The sequence below is a fragment of the Nuphar pumila genome, chromosome 4 (assembly GCF_984573655.1).
Source record: "Nuphar pumila chromosome 4, dmNupPumi1.hap1.1, whole genome shotgun sequence".
NCBI classification, from domain to species: Eukaryota; Viridiplantae; Streptophyta; class Magnoliopsida; order Nymphaeales; family Nymphaeaceae; genus Nuphar; species Nuphar pumila.
In genome coordinates, this window is record NC_143252.1 from 7,800,119 (window position 1) to 7,825,153 (window position 25,035).

General features: G+C 38.0%; 1 protein-coding gene across 2 annotated transcripts in view; it reads right to left on the reverse strand.

Moving 5' to 3' along the window:
* LOC149839234 (NADH dehydrogenase [ubiquinone] 1 alpha subcomplex subunit 8-B-like) overlaps window positions 1–24,046 on the reverse strand; it is a 47,313-nt gene extending 23,267 nt beyond the window's left edge. The window contains exons 1-3 of one of the 2 annotated variants that reach the window (XM_090002393.1): window positions 23,835–24,046; window positions 23,244–23,347; window positions 22,789–23,142 (exon numbers count right to left, since the gene is read on the reverse strand). In XM_090002393.1, the coding sequence (XP_089858519.1) occupies window positions 23,293–23,347; window positions 23,835–24,037 (258 nt within the window). In that variant the 5' untranslated portion in view covers window positions 24,038–24,046 and the 3' untranslated portion in view covers window positions 22,789–23,142; window positions 23,244–23,292. Of the gene's footprint in view, window positions 1–22,788; window positions 23,143–23,243; window positions 23,348–23,834 lie in introns of those variants that run through there. The other variant, XM_090002392.1, reaches the window with a different exon arrangement.
* Between the last annotated feature and the right edge of the window lie 989 nt (window positions 24,047–25,035).

A 25,035-nucleotide genomic window follows, 5' to 3' on the forward strand; every position in this document is an offset into this window, starting at 1 on the left:
TTTGATCCTCGAATTAAGCATTTTACCAAAAATATTTTCTGAGAAACCCTGTTTTTAACCCTATTTTGCAATAAAGGTCAATTTTCAAGAGTATTTTTGTCATTTTCTCAAAATTTTGAATTTCAAAGTGGTTTATTTTTATTATTTATTTAATGTTATATCATCCATTAGGTTATTTAGTGAGTTTTATTTCAGGGAAGCATGGAAAAGGGCTTATATCCGGATAAATCCCGCAATTCCCAATATTATTGGATAAATCCCGAAAAGTTGACATATTTCCACTAATGATTTTGCTAATTTTGCAGAGACATTTAAGATTGTATTTTCTTTATTTTTTTCCTTTATTTTAATTCAATTATTGATGTAAAATGTAATTAAACATTGGAATAAGAATTTACTTTTCTGCTCAGATAAGGCCACATTGCATATAGTTTTATTTTCAATAATGTCAATGTGTGATGGATGATGATTCATGAATGTTCAAACTCACAATGTTCTACACGAATGGCACGTGCACCTCTTCTAAGTAGTTGATAAACTCGGTGGGTTTCGTATTTGTGGCCATAGTTAGAATACGAACAAAACCCAGATTTATCATCTTTTTTTAAGTTACAAGCGGCCTACACTCTTAGGCAATCTTCAAAAATCATTTCATTTTCTCAAAAGTTTTCTAAGTATTTTCCCCTTTTAGAACTAAATGAGATACATTCAATGCATATTCGTGACCATAGTCAGGAATATGTGTTGAGTTTATTTCATCTAAATTCTATAAAACACAAAAATCCTTTTCCAAATGATTTTCTTCAGAAAATATTTTCTCAAAGTGCATTCACGCATCACTTAGGTTTAGATGACATCATAAAAGGATTTCACAGGGCCACACGCCCACTCTTCTAAACAATTCAAAGACCCTATCTCAGAAAAATCAACTTTTCTCAAAGTCGTCCGAGTTTTTTCTCAAAATCAATTTTCTCAAAACATTTAGCTTTTCTTCATAAATCAATTTTTCTTTTCTTCAAAAATATTTTCCCATGTGATTCACGATTTTCAAAGTATCCTCTTTTTCCAAAAAGTAGTTTCCTATGTCACTTGGGTGCAGGTGCAAGTGCTGGTGCGAGGGTGCGGCACTTTCAAAAACCTTGGGTGCGGGGGTCCGGCAAGGCAAAAATGTAAATATATATATATATATATATATATATATATATATATATATATATATATATATATATATATATATATATATATATATATTTGAAATTTTAACAGTTAACATTGTCATAATATCATTCAATATAACAACCTAAATATCAATCAAATAAGTAAAGCAATTACATAAATCAACCTAAATATCAATCAAATAAATAAAGCAGAAAATAACTAAATTACATACCAAAGTATATCCTGATGAAGTAATGGATCTTTTTCTTCTTCATCATCAAATGCATCATTAGAAGGAATATTGGGCTCAACTAAATCCATGTCTGTTATGTTGAAATCATGCTCTCCCTCGAAGTCACACTCTTCTGGGTTTACATCCCAAAATTTGGATGTTCCTTGTCTGCGTTACAAACCCAATTTGAAAATGTTAAATACAATACAAGTATATTTAAATGAAAAACTAAGAAATAATCAAATAACTAAGAGAGCAAATTAGTACCTGTATTCGTCATTGATTCGCGAAAGTAATCGAAGATTTGAATGAACATATATTAAATTCTCTGCACGCTTGCTGGTGAGTTTGTTTCTCTTCATGTTGTGGATTTGAGACTATGTGCTCCAATTTCTTTCACAACAAGATGAACTAGCAGGCTGCGATAGCAATCTTAATGCAAGACGTTGGAAAAGGTGTTTCCGATCCAAATGTTGACCATCATGTGATAGGATTTATATTATTTTCTTCTCTCGCGAATAATGCTGGTTCATATAATCTCAAAGATGAAAATTTTTCAAGCTCCTGTGTAACTTGATGTAGAAGATATGCTTCTGGAAAAAGTCTTGTCATACACATATTTCTATGTCTTGATAGCTCTGGGTCTGAATTTGGAGAGACATGACCAATACCACCTGCCCGCCACTTATTTGCATAATATTTTGGATTAAGAGAATGTGTCATGCAATGCAAAGGCGTGTTGCTCTTATCCCATCTTCTGGCTAAAATTGAATAAATATGGTTAAAAATTTTGGAATCATTCAATGCAGGATTTTTTTCTTCATTCTTGAAAACTATAGCTTGTATTTTTTCAATCATATTATCTCACATTTCATAAACTCTGTGAAGCATAGGCTCATCCTTATCAACTTCTCTTAACATTTCTCAAATAAGTTCCGTAAATTGAAGGAAGTATACCACTCTGTCCCAAAACTCATCATCAAGAATGAATTTCTTAATTTCTTGAGCCTTGATATCATCATCAGCATGATAGAATGTCCAATTTTCATCAGTCACCATGTTAACTAAAGCATTTTTCACTTTTTTAATCATCTTCGCCATCACAATGATGGATGCAAAACGTGTTTCAACGACCTTTAATAATTCCAGGTCAGAATGCCTATTAAATATAGCATTAGCACGATGGTGGTTAACAACAAAATTCCTAATGCTTTTGACATTTCTTTCTAAATCTTCAATCCATGAACATAAAGCATATGCTTGTGAATTTTCTTCTTCTTTGGGGTTGCATATGGTCTTTAGGGTCAGAATTAAGCTCTGTGCTACACAGGAAATCCAAAAAATATGAGGGTACTTACTCTCCAAACTCAACGTTGCACTTTTACAAACTGGAGCATTGTTTGTAATGATTTATACCGCTTTCTGATCACTCACTTCTTCTATGACTTTTATAAACAACTCCTTCAAATACTCTGCAATTTTATATTCCCCAGATGCATCAACTACTTTCAAGAATATTGGGTCACTAAGCGAACAAGCAATGAAACTAATCAGTGGACGCCTTTGAATATCTGTTCATCCATCAGACACAATAGAAACTCCATTTTGCTCCCATGAATATTTTTTTATCTCCAACAACCTCTCCACATTTGCCCTCTCTTCTGCAAGAAGTGTGGTTGGTATTTTTTCTGAACTTAGAGGCATATAGTCACTCAAATTACAATTTGCCAAGGATATTATTAAATCCTTCCAATAAGGATTTCTATCCGCATTAAATGGGAGTGAACTATACTAAAAATATCTCCCAACTTTTCTATCCAATTCGTCTCTTTCATATTTATTGAATGTTGCTTGTATCGTTCATCTACCTCCTACATTAACTTTTCTTTTTTTTCATCATCTTCTTGGTGGCTTGCAAATGGCACAATAACTGCATAAGAATCGGTTGTTGTCTTTCTCTTTTCATATTCGTCATATATTTTCTTGTATTATCTTCGCATTGCCTCATCAACTTTTTTGGATCCTGAAATGCCATGTCCTGGTATCTTCAACAAATAAGCCTTCACTCTTATGTAAGACCCAACAAAATCTCTTTCGCAGAGCTTGCATCGAAATCTCTTGTTTCCACCACTTCCTTCTCCAGTTTTTGCAAGTTTATCTACATGTACCCATAGTGGCCCCACATCATCAATCCTACTACAACTAACAACAGAACTCACATGTTGGGATGAGAATGATGCAAGACCTTTCCCTTTATCCATCATTTTTATCCTGAAAACAAAAATACATTCAAAATTTCAAATCAATTATACAAACATTATCTTGATATAAATATATATATATAATATATATATATAATATATATAATAAAATCAGGAGCAAGGAGGGAGGATCTGCCCCTCCCCTGCCAAAAACAGGGAGGGACTCAGCCCCTCCCCTACCGACCCAACAAGAGAGCGAGAGGGGGGGCTTGGCCCCTCCCCTGCCGAAAACAAAGGGAGCAAGGGGGGGCTCGGCCCCTCCCCAGCCAACCCAACAAGAGAGTGAGAGGGGGGGCTCGGCCCCTCCTATGCCGAAAACAGAGGGAGCAGAGGGGCGCAGCCCCTCCCCTGCCGACCCAACAAGAGAGCGAGAGAGGGGGATCGCCCCCCCCCTGCCGAAAACAGGGAGGGGTCGAGCCCCTCCCTTGCCGAAATCAGAGGGAGCAGGGGGGCTCGGCCCCTCCCCTGTCGACCCAACAAGAGAGCGAGAGGGCGCAGGGGGGCTCAGCCCCTCCCTTGCTGACCCAACAAGAGAGCGAGAGGGAGCAGGGGGCTTGACCCCTCCATTGCCGACACAAGAAGAGAGTGAGAGGGAGCCAGAGGGTACATACCTGCAACGAGGGAGAGGAGTCTAGGAGGTGTCGTTGAGGCATCGGGAGGAGAGAGCTCGAGCTGAGCTGCGCAAGAGAGGAGAGGAGAGATTAGGGCAAAAAAAAATTGCCCTAATCCTATTTTTCTTGGGGTTTTTTTAAACGTTCGAAACGTGGACGAAAATGATCCTGGGTGCGTTGACCGCACCCAGGGTCGTGTTGACCACACCCGTGTCGCATTGACGCGGGTGCGGCACCTGCTTTGCCGAGTCCCTGTGACTTAGATAGTTTCTAATATTTGAAGCATACATCATGTTTTTAGTCAAAATTCTTCAAAATTCATAACACATGCTTGATTCTTTGTGCATTTAGAAAATAGAACATCGATTTAGACAAGTTGAGCAAAGCAAAGCACATAATTGATCCTTGGTTCGATTACCCCTGGTTATGGTACCAAGAACGGTTGAACCTCGTACCGACAACAGAGTCTCATTCTTCAGAATTTTTCCGCATTTTAAAACGGAGGTGATTTATTTTAAAAAAAAATTCAAAGGTCAGTTTGACTTGCAAAAGTAAAATTTTGCGATGATAACAATGGGTCTATAAAGTCAAAACCAAAAGTGATGGGACCCTCGGAAGGTATAAGGCACGACTCGTGGCCAAAGGCTATTTGTATAGGCAAATCAGACTGATACAATAAATTAGAATATGCAACAATGAAATAAGACAAAGAAGACCAAATGTTGATCAGGAAATAGCCAGTGAACAGAAAAAGTAGAGATTAAGAAAAGGTAGAGAGAAAAGATTCAGGAGAAGGCACTTCAAGATCTATTAGCACATACCTTAGAGAGGTCCCATCAATCGATCCGGCCCTTCGATACCACAATAGATTTAGGTATCTACAAGTTTATCAGAGTTCTCTTGCACTTGAAGAAAAGAAGAGAGGATAGGAATAGGGTTGGCCTTTAATTCACGTTTCCCAATGTGGGAACTTGTGTGCTCTCGACTGATTACAACATAGCCCCCATGCATATACAAAAGGTACATGACTGATGAGGGGCAATAAAGGAACACATGAAAGTAAATCAAATACACAGCCCACAAGTTTATAAAGTAAAACCAGATCTGAATCACACTGGATCTGGATGGATCCAGATCCAAAGGACATCATCTACTGAATGCGTAACTGGTCCAAACTAATGAAACTGCCATGAAATATTCCAGTCCTTCACACCACATCAGCAATCTACATTCCAACAATACATGCAGTTTCATCCTAGGAAATGAAGTTTTTCTTATTCCCACCAAGTTAACTCATCCATTCCATCCTTTTGTGAGTCCATAAATAACTACCAAGTGATCTCAGTCTTGCAGTGTCAATAACCTTTGCAAGAATTCAGGCCTTTCTAGAAGAATCTGAGGTATCTAAATGTACCTGAATGTAACTCCAACACTCTTAAATAGGAAGATCAGCCCGAGTAGGAAAGGTCAGCAGTTAAACCTGTTTCCTTACCTGTAGAACTAATCAAATGTCATGCATTAAACAGGCCATGAGATAGAGAGAGAGGTGCAGCCCATGGAAAGGAGAAATAAGAGATGTCACTATTCTTTTTGGCACAAATTTGTCCATGAACTATATGAGTCAGCTCAGACTTCAACAGTTTCAGTAGTGCATCTTTTACCTCTGACTCCTAGAATCATGTTTCATTTTATCCAGTGAGATATTCTTAGTAAAAATAACATACCAACTGACATAGAAAACCATCAAAATTTTGAACTTCAGCAGATGCATGTCTACAGTCACATAATAGGTTCTTAATATCGGTATAGTTCTCTTCATTTTCACTTTATCAGCGACCATAAAAAACAAAAAAGGCATATCACCAGGAGACAAGAAAGGCATATACTTCAGAGATGCAACCAGAGTTGGCAAAATATCAAAACCCCCATCTATGTCACATGGGTATGGGTATGGGTATGGGTGCGGGTGCAGAGGGTACTATAATGAAATATGCGGAAGAATCCAAGAATGCTAAAGCATTCACTATGTCCCACACGGACAAATGCAACAAGCATAAGAGAGGAAATCCACTAAGGGATATACGAAGGGCCTTATAAAAAGGCTACACACATGAAAAATAATATCACTATTATTGAAGAGGAGCTCTCCAGAGCAATATTTCATACAAGGGGGGTTCCCCCTATTTATAAGAAAAGGAGACCAAAGGGGCTCCCAATAGAGTCGTTGGGAGCCCCCAACGGTCACAATTGTGACCGTTGGGGGGCCCAACGACTCCATTGTGGGGCCCCTTTTCGGTATCCCAAATAACATTTAAAAATAAAAAAATAAAAAATAAAAATCAGCAAAATAAAAGGAATAAAACAAGTACCCCTATTGGGTACTTGTGAAAAGACCATAATACCCCTATCGGGTATTATGGTGAATATACATCTATATTTATATATATATAGATGTATTATTACATATGTCTTAACACCCCCCCTCAAACTGTACAGGGGAATGACCGAAAGTTTGCCAAGAAGGAACAAGAAGTGAGGCGCGGGCAGGGCTTTGGTAAAGAAATCTGCAAGTTGATATTCTGAAGTGACATATGGCAGTGTAACTGTCCCACGAAGATATTCATCACGTACATAATGACAGTCCATTTCAATATGTTTAGTCTTCTCATGAAAGGTGTGGTTGCTGGCAATGTAGATGGCACTTTTGTTGTCGCAACAAAGCTTCGAAGCACCGGTAATTTCGACTCCCATATCTTGAAGAAGACTTCGAAGCCACACAAGCTTCATTGTAGTAGTTGTCATAGCCCTGTATTCTGCTTCAGTAGAAGACAATGAGACTTTCTGTTGTTTCTTGCACCTCCAAGCAATTAGCGAATCTCCTAGAAAAACACAAAAGCCAGTAGTTGAGATTCGATCATTTGGGTTTCCTCCCCAGTCAGCATCAGTATAAGCCAGTAAGTCTAAGGAAGAGAGTGAGGATAGGAATAGCCCTTTAGTCAAAGTATTTTTGATGTATCGAATGATCCGGAGCACAGCACTCATATGCACAGATGTAGGAGCATGCTGAAATTGGCTTGCAGAGTGCACAGCATGAGCAATATCCGGCCTGGTGATAGTCAGATAGGTGAGGGAGCCTATGAGTTGCCTGTAGGGCGTAGGATCATCCAGCAGAACTCCATCCTCCAGTCGTAGTTTAGCATTGATAACCTCGGGAGTCTCCACCTTTTTGTCATCTGAAATCCCAGATTTGGAACATATGTCTGTAGCAAGCTTCATCTGTGACAATATATACCCTCGAGGAGAGTATGCTACTTCTATACCAAGAAAGTACCTGAGAAAACCCAGATCAGACATATCAAAATTATGTTTTAACATATTTTTAACATTAAGAATACCACTTCATCATTGCCAGTGATGATCATATCATCAACATAAAGCAGAAGGATGATGATACTATTACCTGCACGTTTAACAAAAAGAGCAGTGTCAGCATAACATGAGCAAAATCCCAATTATAACATGATAGCACTAAATCTATCATACCAAGCCTTAGGGGCTTGTTTAAGACCATATAAAGCTTTTAATAACTGAAGAGTTTGACCTTGGTTAACACTAATTCCCGGCGGAGGGTCCATATATACTTCTTCATTCAACCGACCATTAAGAAAGGCATTTTTAACATCTAATTGGAATATAGGCCATTTCTTAGATGATGCTACCGCTATTAAAGTTCTAACGCTTGTCATGCGAGCCACGAGGGCAAAAGTCTCCTCATAATCGATGCCATATTTGTGTGAATATCCCTTAGCAACTAATCTAGCTTTATAATGTTCTAGGAAACCATCACTTTTTGTTTTGACTTTGTAGACCCATCGACATCCTATAGCTTTCTTATTTGGAGGAAGGTGAACTATTTCCCAAGTTTTAGCCTTATTTAAAGCATCTAGTTCAACTTTCATTGCTTCAACCCAATGAGGTATATTTTTTGCTTGATTATAATGGGAAGGTTCATAGTAAGAATGCAAGGCTATTAGACAAGCTCTATAGTTAGGTGAGAGAGTTTCATATGAGACAAACCTATTAGGTGGAATTGATTCTCTAGAAGAACGCCTAAGGGAGGTTTCTTCTAGGGGTTCATTAAGCCGCAAGAATTTTTCTAAAGCACTAATAGGTTGGACTTCCTCACGCCGAGTGTATACTTGGAGATTGTCACCATTAGTTGGTGATACATCATTATCATGAGAATCATGAGTATTTTCTAAAACTTCCGGATGACTCAAAGAGTCATCATTTGAATCTTCTAAAAGATCATTGATAAACATATATTCAATTTCATTTGGTTTTTCCAATATTTCAAATCCATTTTCATCTTCTAAAAAGGTCACATCTTTGGAGACAAATAATTTATTGTTTTTATGGTCAAAGCATCTATAGCCCTTTTGATTTTCACCATATCCTAAAAATACACATTCTATTGCTTTAGGTGACAATTTATCTCTTTTATGTAAAAGAACAAAGCATTTACACCCAAAAATACGAAGACGATTGTAGTCGGGTGTCATATTGAAAAGTTTTTCATAAAGAGAGATATTGTTCAATTTTGAAGATGGCATCCTATTGATTAAATAGGTGGAGGTTAACACGGCTTCGGCCCAAAAACTTTTAGGAATATTTTTAGAAATGAGTAAGGATTTAGTGGTTTCCAAAATATGTCTATGTTTTCTTTCCGCTAGACCGTTTTGTTGAGGAGTTCTTGGACAAGATTTTTTATGACAAATGCCATGTTGTTTTAGATATGATTGAAAATCATTTGATAAGTACTCTCCACCTGAATCGGATCTAAGAATGGATATTTGACTTTGAAATTGATTTTGAACTTTTGCATGAAATTCTTTAAAGAAGTTAAAAACTTCCGATTTAAAGTTAAGAAAATAAATCCATACATATCTAGTATAATCATCAATAAAAGAAACATAATACGAATAACCACCTTTGGATAGAACCGGAGATGGTCCCCAAACATTGGAATGCACCAATTCAAAAGGTCTTGTTGTCATAAAGGTTCTGATAGGAAAAGGAGTAGACTTCATTTTTCCAAAAATGCAATCTTTGCAATTGATATCTTTTTCTTTACAAAACTTGTGTCCAAAAGGAAAAAGATACATTTTAGAGTAACTTCGATGTCCAAGCCTTTTATGCCAAGTTTCAATATTTTTGTCTTGGACATAAGTACAAAATGAGGTATTTGGAAGCATTAAGTTATCCATAAAATAAAGGTCTCCCTTCCTATGGCCTTGCCCAATCCGCTTCCCGGACCGGAGATCCTGCACAAAGCACCCTTGGGATGAGAAAGATATTTCACATCCATGGTCGGCTATTTGAGAAACGGAAAAGAGGTTAAGATTTAATTTTGGAACTATTCTAACTTTTGGAACAAGGAAATTTTGAACATTTTTAGAATCAAGAGTTCCAACACCATTTATTTTGAGAAAAGTTCCATCGGCCGTAGAGACACAAGATATTTTTGAATTGGTGTGCACATTGGTTAATGCATTTTCATGAGGAGTCATGTGAAAAGAGGCTCCGGAATCTAAAATCCAAGAGTACGTACCGGGAGGTGATGATGAGGCAATGGCGGCACCGGAAGTGGAAGAAGTAGCCTTTAGAATTTGTTGGAGAGCCAAGGAGATTTGTCCAAGAGTATCTTTGAGATCCCCGTTCTTGCCGTCATCTTCTTTGGTGGATGATTCTTCAACGGAAGCCACCTTTGGCTTGAATGCTCCATTTAGCTTTGGGCAAACGGGTTTAATATGCCCCGGCTCATAACAATGATGACATATAATCATTTTTCTTCCACCACTCCCTTGCTTACCAAAATGAGGTGGTTTGTATGTTTTGACATGATTGTCGGGTTTAGATACGGCAAGAACTTCATCTATGCTTTTACCTATATTATGCCTAGTCTCTTCTTGAGTAATCTCGGCAATAGCCTCTTCTAAGGGAGGAAACGTAGATCTATGGAGAAGTGAGGATCTAACTTGTTCAAATTCGGGACGAAGCCCAAATAAAAATTAAAACAATCTATCTTGTTCCATTTGTTTTTGTCTTAGTACCACATCCTCCATAGACACCCATTTAGGCTCTAAAAGAGCCAATTCATCCCACAAAGGATTTAGAGCACTATAATAGTCTTGTATGCTCATGTCACCTTGTTTTGTGGTTCTCACTTTTTCTTGCAAAAAATAAGCTCTTGCAAGATCCTTTTGGGTAAACATACCCTTCATAAAAAACAAAGCTTCATTTGCCCGGCGGAATTTTGCAATGTTTGCACATACCTTAAGTTCAACATTATTCATAAACCATGCTAGGATTTTTGCATGGTTGATCTCCCAATCTTCCATTTGGTGATGATAATCTTCAATAGCCTTGAGACGAGCATCGCCTTCAAGTGCTTTCTCTTGATCTTCTTCCATCTTTGTGAGCTTAAGTTGGGGTTCTGGAACGGTTCCCATTACATAACCCCAAAGCTTCTTGCCTTTGAGATTATTCTCCATTGTGGATGCCACATCATGTAATTTTTCCCATTGAGCTTTAATGATAGATCGATCTTGACTTCCATTGCTACAAAATGGAGGTGTGAGAAAAAAAAGGAAGTAGAGAGATACATGATTTTACCTTAAAAGATCGTATGGCTCTGATACCATGTAATGAAATATGCGGAAGAATCCAAGAATGCTAAAGCATTTACTATGTCCCACACGGACAAATGCAACAAGCATAAGAGAGGAAATCCACTAAGGGATATACGAAGGGTCTTATAAAAAGGCTACACACATGAAAAATAATATCACTATTACTTAAGAGGAGCTCTCCAGAGCAATATTTCATACAAGGGGGGTTCCCCCTATTTATAAGAAAAGGAGACCAAAGGGGCTCCCAATAGAGTCGTTGGGAGCCCCCAACGGTCACAATTGTGACCGTTGGGGGCCCCAACGACTCCATTGTGGGGGCCCTTTTCGGTATCCCAAATAACATTTAAAAATAAAAAAACAAAAAATAAAAATCAGAAAAATAAAAGGAATAAAACAAGTACCCCTATTGGGTACTTGTGAAAAGACCATAATACCCCTATCGGGTATTATGGTGAATTTACATCTATATTTATATATATAGATGTATTATTACATATGTCTTAACAGGTACAACACGGCAAGTTCAAAAAATGGAACACGAGATGAGACCAAAGAGAGAAAAAGAGGGAAGTCGAGAAATTTGAGTTTAGGTCGGGTCTGAGCTGGACCCGACCCAAGGCATACCCGCACTGTGTTTGGTACGTTATACTGCCGATGTTATATATGATAGAACTCACCAAATTTCCTTGGGGCGGCAAAGCATCTCTAAACTTGCACTAAAATATTATCGGCTTTTGTATCCTAGGGGCTATGATAATCTGTTGATCAAAATATGAAAGTTAATCATGTCAGTATCACTTGTATCGCCAAGAGGGAAGGTCTGGGTAAATGCTTCTTCACAGATGAGGAGGGATGAAGCAAGCTCTTATACATGATGTAGTAGATGTTGACAAATTCGGCACGCAAAATAAATCATGTCAAGATTTTAGCATGGATAACAAATTCAGGTTTGTGGAATGCTGTCTCCTGTAACTCCCAATTATGCAGCTCACGCAATTGAAGTACATCAGCAGCAAACTAAGAGCACCATAATTCTCTAACACGGAAAGGTTAATGGAAGGATTTTAATGTGGCATTTCTCATTTTTCATCTCAACCCAGACAGTCAGGAAAGTATGGTTAAGAGAGTTGCCTGAGTTCTCCACATAGTCTCCACCTGCAGCTGACCATGCTATCTGCTTTTGCACACCTGTTTTAATGTTGCCATCATGATTATCACAATGGGCTTCTGACAAGATATAAGCTTCATCTGTACAAATAAGCAAAAGAGGGTTGATGTCCTTGTATCAACCACCAGTTCATTATCATTACTAACCTTGGACCTGCCTAGTAGAATAATTGGTACCTTTTTACCTGATTAGACTTCTGGCAGTTCTACGTCCATCATCCATCACACTATATTATATCTGACGCATTTTAGTTTGTTTACCAAAGACTAGTTTCAGCAGTTCCTTCATGGGTTCCAGTTAATTGGTGGGAGTGCACTGTGCAATGAAATATGCGGAAATAAAAACAATGTCCTACAATGGACATTCACACATAGAAAGCAAAAGAACAAGTCCAAAAAGGACATACACAAAAGCCAACAATGGCTTGCAAACATAAATTATTATAAATGCAAGAAAGGGCTTGAAGAAGCCAATACTTTACAAAGGGGGATACCCAACTTATTTATAGGCAAGGAGGGATGAGAGAGAGGGAGAAAAGTAAGAGAGAGAGAGAAACCACATTGGGAGGCCCAACAAGGTGGCGTTGGGCTCCCAACGGTCACAATTGTGACCGTTGGGGGCCAAACAACTCTTAGTTGGGACCCCCAATGTGAATGCATTAAATGCATTTTTAGGAAAAAGAAAAGAAAAAAAGAAAAGAAAAAGGAAAAGAAAAACAAAAATGAAAAAAGACTACAATGCCCCTATGGGACAGAATTACAGGAATGCTCTTATCGGGTATATATATATATATATATATATATATATATATATATATATATATATATATATATATTGATTACATCAATTTTAACACCCCCCTCAAGCTTTACGGGGATATAACCAAAAGCTTATTGAGAAGGAATATAAAACAAGGAGCAAGAAGGGCTTTAGTGAAGAAGTTCGCCAACTAGTACTCGGATGTAACGTAAGGCAGAGCTATGGTTCCTCTTAGGTATTCATCACGAACGTAATGGCAGTCCATCTCGATGTATTTAGTACGCGAATGGAAGGTGTGATTGCTTGCGATATAGATTGCGCTTTTGTTGTCACAACACATCTTCGAAGGAATAGAGATGTTTATGCCCATATCACTGAGAAGACTTCTAAGTCACACAAGCTCCATGGTTGTAGTGGTCATTGCACGATACTCCGCTTCTGTTAAGGACAATGATACTTTGTGTTGCTTCTTGCATCTCCAAGAAATCATAGTCACCTAAGAAAACACAAAACCCGGTAGTTGAAACTCTATCATTGGGATTTCTTCACCAATCAGCATCGGTATAAGCAACTAAATCAAGTGATGACGAAGAGGAAAGAAAAACTCCCTTAGTTATGGTGTTTTTGATGTATCTGACTATCCTTAAGACTGCACTCATGTGCACAGTTGTAGGTGCATGTTGAAACTGACTGCCTGAGTGAATTGCATGAGCTATGTCTGGCCGAGTGATGGATAAGTAGGCCAAAGACCCAACAAGTTGGCGGTAGGGAGTAGGATCCTCGAGGAACATTCCATCTTCCAACCTTAACTTTGCATTGATAACTTCAGGGGTTTCTGTCTTTTTATCATCGGAGATGCCAGACTTGAAACAAATGTCAGCAACAAGTTTCATTTGAGAGAGAATGTACCCTCGGGGAGAGTACGCTACTTCAATTCCTAAAAAATATCTTAAGAAACCAAGGTCAGACATGTCAAAATTTTCTTTTAAAACTTTCTTAATATCATTGATTCCTTGCTCATCACTTCCAGTGATGATCATATCATCAACATAAAGTAGTAGAATAACTACTGAAGACCCTCTACTTTTCACAAACAAAGCAGTGTCAGTATAGCATGAGCGAAAATTCAAACTTGTCATTACATTGCTAAATTTATCATGCCAAGCCATTGGAACTTGCTTCAAACCATATAATGCCTTTTTAAGTTTGAGAATTTTATTTTCACCAATACATACTCCTGGTTGAGGATCCATGTAAACCTCTTCATTTAATTCACCATTTAGGAATGCATTCTTAACATCTAATTGATAAATAAGTCATTTTTTAACCGACGCACCCGCAATGAGAGTCCTAACACTAGTCATCCTAGCTACTAGAGCGAAGGTTTCTTCATAGTCTATACCGTATTCTTGAGCGTATCCTTTTGCTACCAACCGGGCTTTATAGCGTTGTAATGACCCATCACTTTTAGTTTTAATTTTGAAGACCCATCTACATCCAATAGATCTTTTTCCAGTGGGTAAAGAGGTTATTTCCCAAGTTTTTGCCTTTTCAAGGGCACTAAGTTCTAAGTTCATGGCTTCAACTCACTAGGGAATGTTTTTTGCTTCATTATAATGTGAAGGTTCATGAAAAGAGTGTAACGCAATTAGACACGCTCTATACTTTGGTGTTAGAGACTCATAGAAAACAAACCTATTAGGAGGATTGGAGATTCGACTGGATCTCCTTAAAGAGGTTTCTTCTATATTGGACCCTTGAGAGTATTTTTCTAAGGCACTCATGGGAACTTGTTGACCATGCCTAACATAGGTTTGGATGGGTCTATCACTTTCATTTTCAACATTGCTAAGAAGAATATCCTCTAGATCATTCAACAAATCATTAGAGATTTCCTCTTCTTGAGGAGTCACATCTTCTTGAGAGAGAAGATCAAATAAGAAAGCATATTTGCTTTCGTCAATATCTTTAGTTTTGTCAAAACCATTTTCATTTTCTAAAAAGGTTACATCTTTAGACACATATAGTTTGTTATTTTTAAGGTCGAAGCATCTAAAACCCTTTTGATTTTCTCCATATCCTAAGAAAATACATTCAATAGCTTTAGGAGATAATTTATCTCTTTTATATGTAAGAACAAAATATTTACACCCAAAAATTCTTAAACCATTAAAATCGGGTGTTCTTTCAAATAATTTTTCATATGAAGATGTATTTTGTAGGGATGAAGATATCATTCTATTTATCAAGTTGAAGTTAAAGCGGCTTCGGCCCAAAAACTTTTTGGAATTTCTTTGGAAATAAGAAGTGTCTTAATGGTTTCTAAAATGTGTCTATGTTTTCTTTCGGCTAGACCATTTTGTTGAGGAGTCCTAGGACATGATCTTTGATGACAAATTTCATTTGTTTCCAAATAATTTTGAAATTCATTTGATAGATACTCTCCACCCGAATCGGATCTAAGAGTAGAGATATTACTTGAAAATTGATTTTTGACTATCATATGAAATTTCTTGAAGAAGTCAAAGACTTCGGATTTTAAATTGAGAAAATAGATCCACACATATCTAGTGTAGTCATCAATGAAAATAACATAATAGGAGTATCCTCCTTTCGATATGACCGGAGAAGGACCCCAAACATCCGAATGGACTAACTCAAAAGGTCTTTTGGACATTAAAGTTCTATTTGGAAAAGGAGTGAATTTCATTTTTCCAAAAATACAATTCTTGCAAACAAAATGTTTCTCATTACAAAAAAAAATTCTAAAAGGAAAGGAGTACATTTTTGAGAAACTTGAATGTCCAAGTCTTTGGTGCCAAGTTTCAATATTTTTATCTTGGACATGATTACAAAAAGAGTTAGTGGAAAGTTTCAAGTTGCTCATGTAATAGAGATCTCCCCTCCTATGGCCTTGCCCAATCTGCTTCCCAGACCGAAAAATCCTGTATAGAGCAATCATTAGTTGAGAAGAAGATTTCACATCCATGATCACATATTTGAGAAACAGAAAGGAGATTTAAATTAAGTTGAGGCACCACTCTTACGTTTGGCACAAAGAAATCTTTGAAAAAATTTAAAGTTCTAAAACTTTTTACTTGTAAAGATGTACCATCGGCGGTTGAAACATAAGAGTTTTTAGAGTTATTACACAAATCGGAAAGCCCAGTTTCAAGAGGGGTCATATGAAAGGAATCTCCAGAATCAAGAATCCAAGAAGACATACCTGGAGGAGAAGAAGAAGCTATGGCGGCACCCGAAGTTGATGGCGATTTGAGTAGAATTTAAAGTGCTTTCGATAGTTGAGCAAGAGAGAAGGACTCCTTCCCTTTGATAGTCTCCGCCTTCTTTTGAGTAATTTCTTCAACGGAAGCAACTTTACTTTTTGGTGCTTCATTTAGAGTAGGGCAATTAGGTCTTATATGACCCGGTTCTTGGCAATGATGGCAAATGACTTTTCTATAGTTGTCATTATAGTTATTTTGCCTCCCAAAGTGTGGGGGCTTATAGGTTTTCACATGATTGTCGGGTTTAGACACGGCCAAAACCTCATCTCCTCCCTTAATCATGCCAGAACGAGTTTCTTCTTGGCATATTTCGGCTATGGCATCTTCCAAAGAAAGAGACTTAGATCTATGAAGTAGGGAAGATCTAACTTGTTCATATTCGGGCCTAAGCCCATGTAGAAATTGAAAAAAATGTTTTTTTTTTTCATTTGTTCTCTTCTTAGTTCCACATCTTCACTAGAAACCCACTTTGGTTCTGCTAGAGATAGCTCATCCCATAAGGGTCCAAGGGTGCTAAAGTAATCACTTACACTCATTTTCCCTTGCTTAATGGTCCAGATTTTTTCTTGGAGAAAGAATTGACGAGCAAGGTCTTTTTTAGTATACATATCTCTCATAAAGAACCATGCTTCATTTGCCATCCAAAATTTAGCAATGTTGGCGCAAATTTTGAACTCCACATTGTTCATGAACCAAGCAAGAATTTTTGCATGTTTGTTTTCCCAATCTTCCACTTTAGATTGGTGATCTTCAATGGCCTTCATGCGGATATTTCCTTCAAGAGCTTTTTCTTGATCACCATCCATCTTGGTGAGTTGGAGTTGCGGTTCCGGAATAGTGCTCATGACGTATCCCCAAAGCTTTTTACCCTTGAGGTTGTTCTCCATGGCAGCGGCCCACATCATGTAGTTGGAACCATTAAGTTTGAAGGAGAGATCAATCTTTTGTTATCCTTCCATTTTAAAACTCAAGAAACCAAGAAAGAGAAATACAAAATGAAAAATATAACTAGTCAACTAGCTATATCAAGAATCAAGAGCATACACTTGGCTCTGATACCATGTAATGAAATATGCAAAAATAAAAACAATGTCCTACAATGGACATTCACGCATAGAAAGCAAAAGAACAAGTCCAAAAAGGACATACACAAAAGCCAACAATGGCTTGCAAACATAAATTCTTATAAATGCAAGAAAGGGCTTGAAGAAGCCAATACTTTACAAAGGGGATACCCCACTTATTTATAGGCAAGGAGGGATGAGAGAGAGGGAGAAAAGTAAGAGAGAGAGAGAGACCACATTGGGAGGCCCAACAACTCTTAGTTGGGACCCCCAATGTGAATGCATTAAATGCATTTTTAGGAAAAAGAAAACAAAAAAATAAAAGAAAGAAAAAGGAAAAGAAAAACAAAAATGAAAAATGAAAAAAGACTGCAATGCCCCTATTGGACAGAATTACAGGAATACCCTTATCGGGTATGATTGAATATATATATATATATATATATATATATATATATATATATATTGATTACATGTATTTTAACACACTGGGCATGTGCACCTGTGTGCATCTACCTTGGACTGCAATCAAATATTCAGATGGTAAAAAAGAACGTATAGATATGATCTACATGGTTTGTTTAGTAAAAAACAAGTTCTAGATCATGTGGTTGAGATGTGTAAGAAGGATGTTCAAGGGCTACAAAAACAATAGCCCTCAATGTACCAAAATTTCATGACTCAAAAAATTATTAATTTTACTTCAACATACACAATCCAAGGTGTGATCCTTAGCAAATAAAACAAGCTGAACACATCTATGGGGTCAGATTGAGTGACAGAGGTCGTTGACCTAAATGCACATTAATACGCACCTACCAACCACTCTATAAGTTTCTTTACTCTCTCTCTCTCTCTCTCTCTCTCTCTCTCTCTCTCTCTCTCTCTCTCTCTCTCCATCTGTTGTTCCGACAATTCCTTCACATCAAGGCCTTATCAGAGGCGGCTTCCATGGAGGCTGGTTAGAAATTGAAGAATGAGTTTGTATGGAGACCTAGCCTTCACTGTGCATGTGCATCTGTGTGCTTGGACTGTCCAATCAAATATTCAGATGGTAGAAAAAAAACCTATAGATATGATCTACATGGCTTGTTTAGTAAAAAAACAAGTTCTGGATCATGTGGTTGCTATGTGTAAGAAGGATGTTCAAGGGCTACAAAAACAATGGCCCTCAATGTACCAAAATTCCATGACTCAAAAAATTATAATTTTACTTCAACAGACACAATCCAAGGTGTGATCCTTAGCAAATAAAACAAGCTGAACACATCTATGGGGCCAGATTGAGTGACAGAGGTCGTAGACCTAAGTGCACATTAGGTTACACCTACCAACCACTATACAAGTTTCTTTACACACACACTCTCTATCTTCATCAGTTATTCCGACAATTCCTTCACATCAAGGCCTTATCAGAGGCAGCTTCCATGGAGGCTCGTTAGCAATTGAAGAATGAGTTTGTATGGAGACCTAGCCCTGGTATGCAAAATGATTATCCATGGTTGGTTGGGTTATGCTTATTAGGCATGTTCTCTTAAGCATCCCTTGTATGTTATTGAGTTGTACTGCATTCTGAGAGGAGTAAAGAAGGGCCTCACCAAAGTCCTCTAATCCTTCTTTTAGAAGGGTAATCCGTAGTTACCGGAAGCTTTTTGCTACATGGAGAAGCTCGCTTAGGAAGTGGGAAACTCTTCGCTTCCCTGAAAGGAGGGGAAACTTTGGAATTTTGCTTCCGAAATATGGGAAAGTCAATTCTTTTTAGTGAGGAGCTCGCTTCCTCCTCGTTTCCCAAATTGATTCCCTTTCACTTCCTTAATGTCTCCCTCTCGCTTCTAGTCACTTCCCACTCACTTCTCCCTCACTTCCTATGTTTTTCATATTAAAAAATAATACAACCTTTTACAACAAGCTTGCACGTCGGTTTTATATTGTTTCATACTTGTGTTCATGTCATTTCTTATTTGCTTCCGCTAGTGTTTCATATTTCTTTCTGTGTTTCCTTTTCATTTTTCATGCCGCTTCATATTAATTTTTAACACTCGCTTCCACATCACGCATCACTTCTCGTATCCATTTTGTTTCCTGGTAACTATGGGGTAATCATCAGCTCATCTTGCTTCGCAAGAGAAAGATGTTAGCCCTATCAACCTAGGATACTTGGAGATTAAAGGGAGTGGTCTCATGAACAATGCCTTCCTTGCAAGTGGTTGGAAAATTTAACAAGAATCAATATTGGGCAATGTACTAATGGGATGCAGAGTAATTGCATAAAGAGTTCTCATTAGAGGGTGGTTTCTGGTATTTGAAAAGGTTAGCTCAGGTGCTGGGGGAGTTCAAGAGAGAACCAGGATGGTATCAGGTAGTGGGTATGATGTGTCACCTTTTAATGGGCTCGAAAGGATTATTTTCTGTTAAGATTTTCCATTTTTTCACTTATTGAACAGAAAGAGATGAGAATGGCTAGTAAATTGGGGATAGGCAGCTTCTTTTTTCCCGCATGGAAAGTAAAGACTTTCATTAAAAAAGAGGAGGTGACAAGGAGTCGTAAAAAAGAGAACAGTTGACAAAAAAGATGCAATGATGCAAAAACAAATAAATAAAATCAGCTTATAGCATTTTAGAAAGGATGGCAAGATCCCCTAATCTGCTGCACCCAATCCATGAAATATCTGAGTGTTTCCATCTGTTTTGCTTGTATAACAGGATTTGAGCTTGGATCTGAATATGTAAAAGCCTTGCATCTTCCTGAACCCCATAAAAGATTCTTTTGTTTCATTCATCCAGGGATACCACCAAGCTAGAAAAAAACCATCATCCAAATTTGCTTTTATCTTCCCTTTAACCCTGGCCCAATGAGCCACAAATATTTGCCTGAAGGAATTAATTCTTCATTGTTGCAGGTTCCAATCTAGCCAGACAAGTTGAAGCAATCTTCCAAGCTAGTCACATGATCAGAGTACGTGCCAAACTGTTTTCCCACTCATTTCACACAAGTAACATCATAGTCACCTATATCGTTAAAGGTAATTTTTTGGTGAGGGTATTTCTTTGAGAGAATTTCAAAAAGCTGATAAAAAAATTGAAAAAAATATAAATAACAACAAAAAATCTAAGAAAATAATAAGTTTTATATTAATTTTCATTCAAAAATATAAATAAATGTGTTTTAAAGGTTTTAAAATATAAAAGAAACAAAAAATAGGAAATGCAAAGTTAAAATTAAAAAAATAAATAAATAACTCAAAAAATATCACAATATTTTTTTATTTGCCGATATTTTGAAGATATCACGATATATTCCCGATATTATCGGCAAGCTTGAAATTGCCTATAATATCGCGATATATTCAAAATATCGGCAATATCGGTGACAGTCAGTAACACTAACTTGAAGGCGGAAACCACACCTCTTGAGATTGTGTTGCCTTTACACATTTTCTAAAGCAATCAGTCATGCAAAAGAAACTGATGTGGGGCCAGGATGATAACCCCATATTTTCTTTTTTGGAAAATTTGCAATGCTTACTTCTAACAATGACTGGAAACAAGATTTGATAGTAAACCATCCATCCAATGTACATTTCCAAGTAACATAGTCCTAAATATCATTGGGAATGTGCATTCCCAGAATCTAGTTTAGTGAAATACAGTCATCAAACTCAAATTGTGAAAGACTCCTAAAAGTAATGTCCCGTATGACATGCATTCAGCTGTTGTGCTACTCTTGTAAACCACAAGGTGAAAAAGGCTAGGGAATTTTGTCTTTAGGGTACCATCAATAGCCCAAAGATCCATTTAGAGTAAGGTTTTATTGGCATCACAACTGAATTTTGTCTTTGAAATCATGTAAGTTTCTGCACCAGCCTTCCAATATTCCCTAGTATTTGAAGCTAGTTAGAGTTTCAGTCCCATCGAAAAAGGTGACCTTGAACTCTGTGTTTATTTCTAATGAGGATCGACCAGAAATTGTTAGCAGAGGACAACACCTCTCTCATTTAATCACAAAATCTTTGTTTAGGGAAGCAAACCTTCTAATTCCGAGGCCCTGATGATCAAGATGAAATGTAATGTTGCACCATTTTATCAAGTGCATCTTTTTCCCTTTACCCACACCTAGCAAAAGGAAGGTCACAAAAACTTGCCCAATCCCCTCTTTTCAGTTTTTGATAGAAGAAGCAATAAGGAAAACAAGTAGGATGGATGTTGTTTAAAACATGTCTTAATAAGGTAATTCTGCCTATCAAAAATAAAGATATCTACCAATCCAAAGCTAAAGTCTCTTCTTTGCTCTATCTTCCACAGTATTTCTTGAGATGCCTGAAGAGATAGTCAGTATTTGGAGAGCTCACAGGCGATACACATTCATGCCGAAACTGCAGGTTTCCCAATATCTAAGTAAGGCAATATGGGGACCCAACCAATACCCCTGCACAATAATGCTTTCCTAGACAATCAAGATATAGAAGAATAGGGTATTCACTTTTTCAAATTACATTGACCGAGAGAAGTTGAAGCTGCATATATTATTTTAATAGTTCCTACAATCAACCAAGGAGAAAATATGGAATGGGCATTGAGTAATAATTTCATATCGATCTAAACTAGAGTTGCTAGTCGGGGAAGCGATTCAGGAAGCGGAAGCGGGAAGCGAGGCACTTCTAAAATTTTAAGAAGCGGGAAGCGTGGGACAACTTAGAAGAGAACCAGGAATCGTCTCGAAAGCGAGAAGAGAAGCGAACTGAAAACGATTTAGGAAGCGAACTGGAAGCGATCTAGGAAGTAAGGGGGAAGTGAAAAAAGAGAAAAAAGAAAGAAAAACAAAAATGAAAACACAAAAAAAAATTAAAAAAAAAGAAGGGAAAGAAAGCTTCCCCTAAATTAGGAAGCTCCCAATTTATTTATTTTTGGCTTCTCAACATGTTTCGGAAGCACCACGTTTCGCGCTTCCAAAACGCACTTCGAGGAAGTGTGCTTTCCTATGTCCTATGGCACTTTCGGTAACCCAAAGGCACATTGCAGTACATGTCTGCTTGTAGCTGGAGTCTAAACAAAAATGGGAGCATACTAGTTGGGGGTTAGTAGAATGATTATTTGTTTTTGAAGTTGCTTCGATAGGGTCCTATCTATTAGTCAAATGTAAGTCATTGTGTTTGACATTTTTGTTTTAACCTGGGAGATTACTAACTGCATACGTGCATCATGGGGATGTATGGGGTACCTACAGCTGTTGCCAATTTGGTATTAGGATACATATTCAACTGCATTACAACTTAATCTGGTTTGTTGTACAACATGGAGATGAAGAAGGCCCATGAGATAGTACAGGCTCCAGAGGAAGCTATGTGTATGACCTTATACATTGTGTACAATGTGAACAACATCTGGAAAGCAATCTTGAGAAATACCAAAGTGCCAAGCATTGGAAGATGCTTTATCAGAGGCCTGCCATCCACAAGTATTTGAACATTGAGTTGGCTATTCAGTTGCCAACTATTCTTTTATTAGTATTAGTGATTCATTGGTAAGAAACGAGTCTTGAGGCAAACATAGTTTGAAATAATATAATATCATCAAGAGTAGGCTTCTATCATGTATCCGTTAAGTATTTGATATTGTCTAGTTAGATGATGGGTTCAACCATCAAGAGTAGTTTGGAAACATCTCTCGCATGTTTCCTCAGAAGGAAAAATCCACGTTGCACCTGTTTTAATTGTGCCCATGCTTTTGAGAATATAGTCCTGAATGCCATCAAGAGTTGTTTGCAGATATCTCTCACCTCTGTTAATTGTGCTAAGTAAAACCTCATCATTTTTAGATTAGCCTTATTGCTTATGCTATCAAGTCACCAATCATCTTTACATACATGGTTGCTAGAAATTCCAACCATTTTCCCCTAAGAGGACTTCATATCTAATCACAGAAACAAACCATAATCAGATTAAAGAGAAAAAAGAGAACACCAATCAACAAAAAGCAAGAAGCTCATTCGATGAGAGCAACACAATTCTTACCAAACAATGCAGTTGAATGGGGGTTTCTATGGCTTTCTCGTAACTGGCATCAGTTCCCAATTAACAGTGCAATTTCCGCAATCCACACAAGACCTTTTCCATGACTGAAGTGCACGTAATGATCAATTACGAAAAGGACTACAAGAGCAAACCAACATATTCTAACAACATTGCAGATTCAACAAGATTAGAAGTACTTCTTCCTTGAATCCCCAAATACCAACCGACCATTCTACCATTTTTTCACATCCTCCAGCAATACAAAAAGAAGAGAAGAAAATAAAATAAAAGAATAAAGAAAATCAGTGAACAGCTTTTTCTGCAGTGACTACTCAAAGATCGCCACAAAGAGACAACAGATATACGTTCCTCAACACCAAAACCACCATCTGAGAAATACCACCATCTCAAATTCGAAAGAAAGAAAAAACAAGATCCAAGAAGAAGAAACACATCGAGTAACAAATCATAAGCAACGAAATGCAGATAGAAAAAAGAAAAAAGAAAAGGTGCGTGAGAAAGAAAGAAGGAAAAGGGAACCACCCAAAGAGAGGAGAAGTAAAAGAGAGAGATAGAGGGAGAGAGACTCACAGGGAGAGGACGCAGCGGGTAACCTGCTGGCCCTTGTCGAGGCACTTCTCTGGGTTGGGGTCCTTCTTCTTGCAGGCGAGGAATGCGCGGTTCTCCTCCCTGCAACGCGTCGCTATGTGCTTCGACGCCGCCATCAACACCGCCGACGTCGGGATCGGCTTCCCTCCAGCGTCCACCACCGAGCTCTCTCCCTCTCTCCCCATCTCTCTCTCTCTCTGGAGAAAAGAGGAGATCGGAATGCTTGTTTTTATTGGTTCATTTCTGAGCGATGCGACTCGGAAGTAGGGATGGCAGTGGACCGGGGGAAAGCGGGACCCCGCCCCGCCCCCATCCCCTTTATATTTTCTCTTATTGTTTACTAACCCTAACTCCCTAAGTTCCTAAATCCTAACCCTGGAGCCGGGCCGTCGCCTCTTTCCCTTCCGGCTTCCCCATCTGCATTATTGTTGGAGCCGGGCCGTCGCCGACCACCGTTAGCCGACACCGACCACCATTGGCCGACGCCATCTCTCCCTCCTTCCATCTTTGTCGCTGCCTCCCCAAGCCTCTCTCTCTCACGCGTGCGACGGAGGAGAGTTTTTCACAGCACCTCACCGTCTTTAATGCCTTGATCTCAGTTTGCTGTCATATTGCAGTCCCTCTTTCTTGGTGGAGGACTTGGATTTTTTGTCATATTGTTGTTACTTCATCTCTGGTATTCTCTCCCTCTCTCTCTGATGGTTTAATGGGTTTTCAAATTGGAGTACCATTTGGGCTGTTCTGATGCTAACAGTAGTCATATTTGAAACCCAAATTTGGTCCTTTATGGTTGCCATTGAAGATGATTGATCTGTTTTCATTATTGATTTTCTGTTATGAATATAAATTTTATTGGCTTGGTTTTTTTTCCATAAACTTGAATTGTAAGTGGATAATGCTTTGTGTTTGTCATCATTTTTGCGTATATATCAACAATGTCTCTATTTTTCTATCAAATTTAGAGGAATGTGACTGTTTGGTTGCCCATTATGAGGATTTTCTATGATTCTACTATCAGTAATCGCATGAAGTGGGTATTCTTGTGAATGGTGAAGACTATATGATTTTCTTATAGGGGGCAGGGACGGGGACGGGGGTGGGGCGGGGCGGGGACGGGGCGGGGCGGGGATTAGAATGTTGAGACGGGGTGGGGGTGGAGGTCCAAAGTCTCCCCTGTCACGGG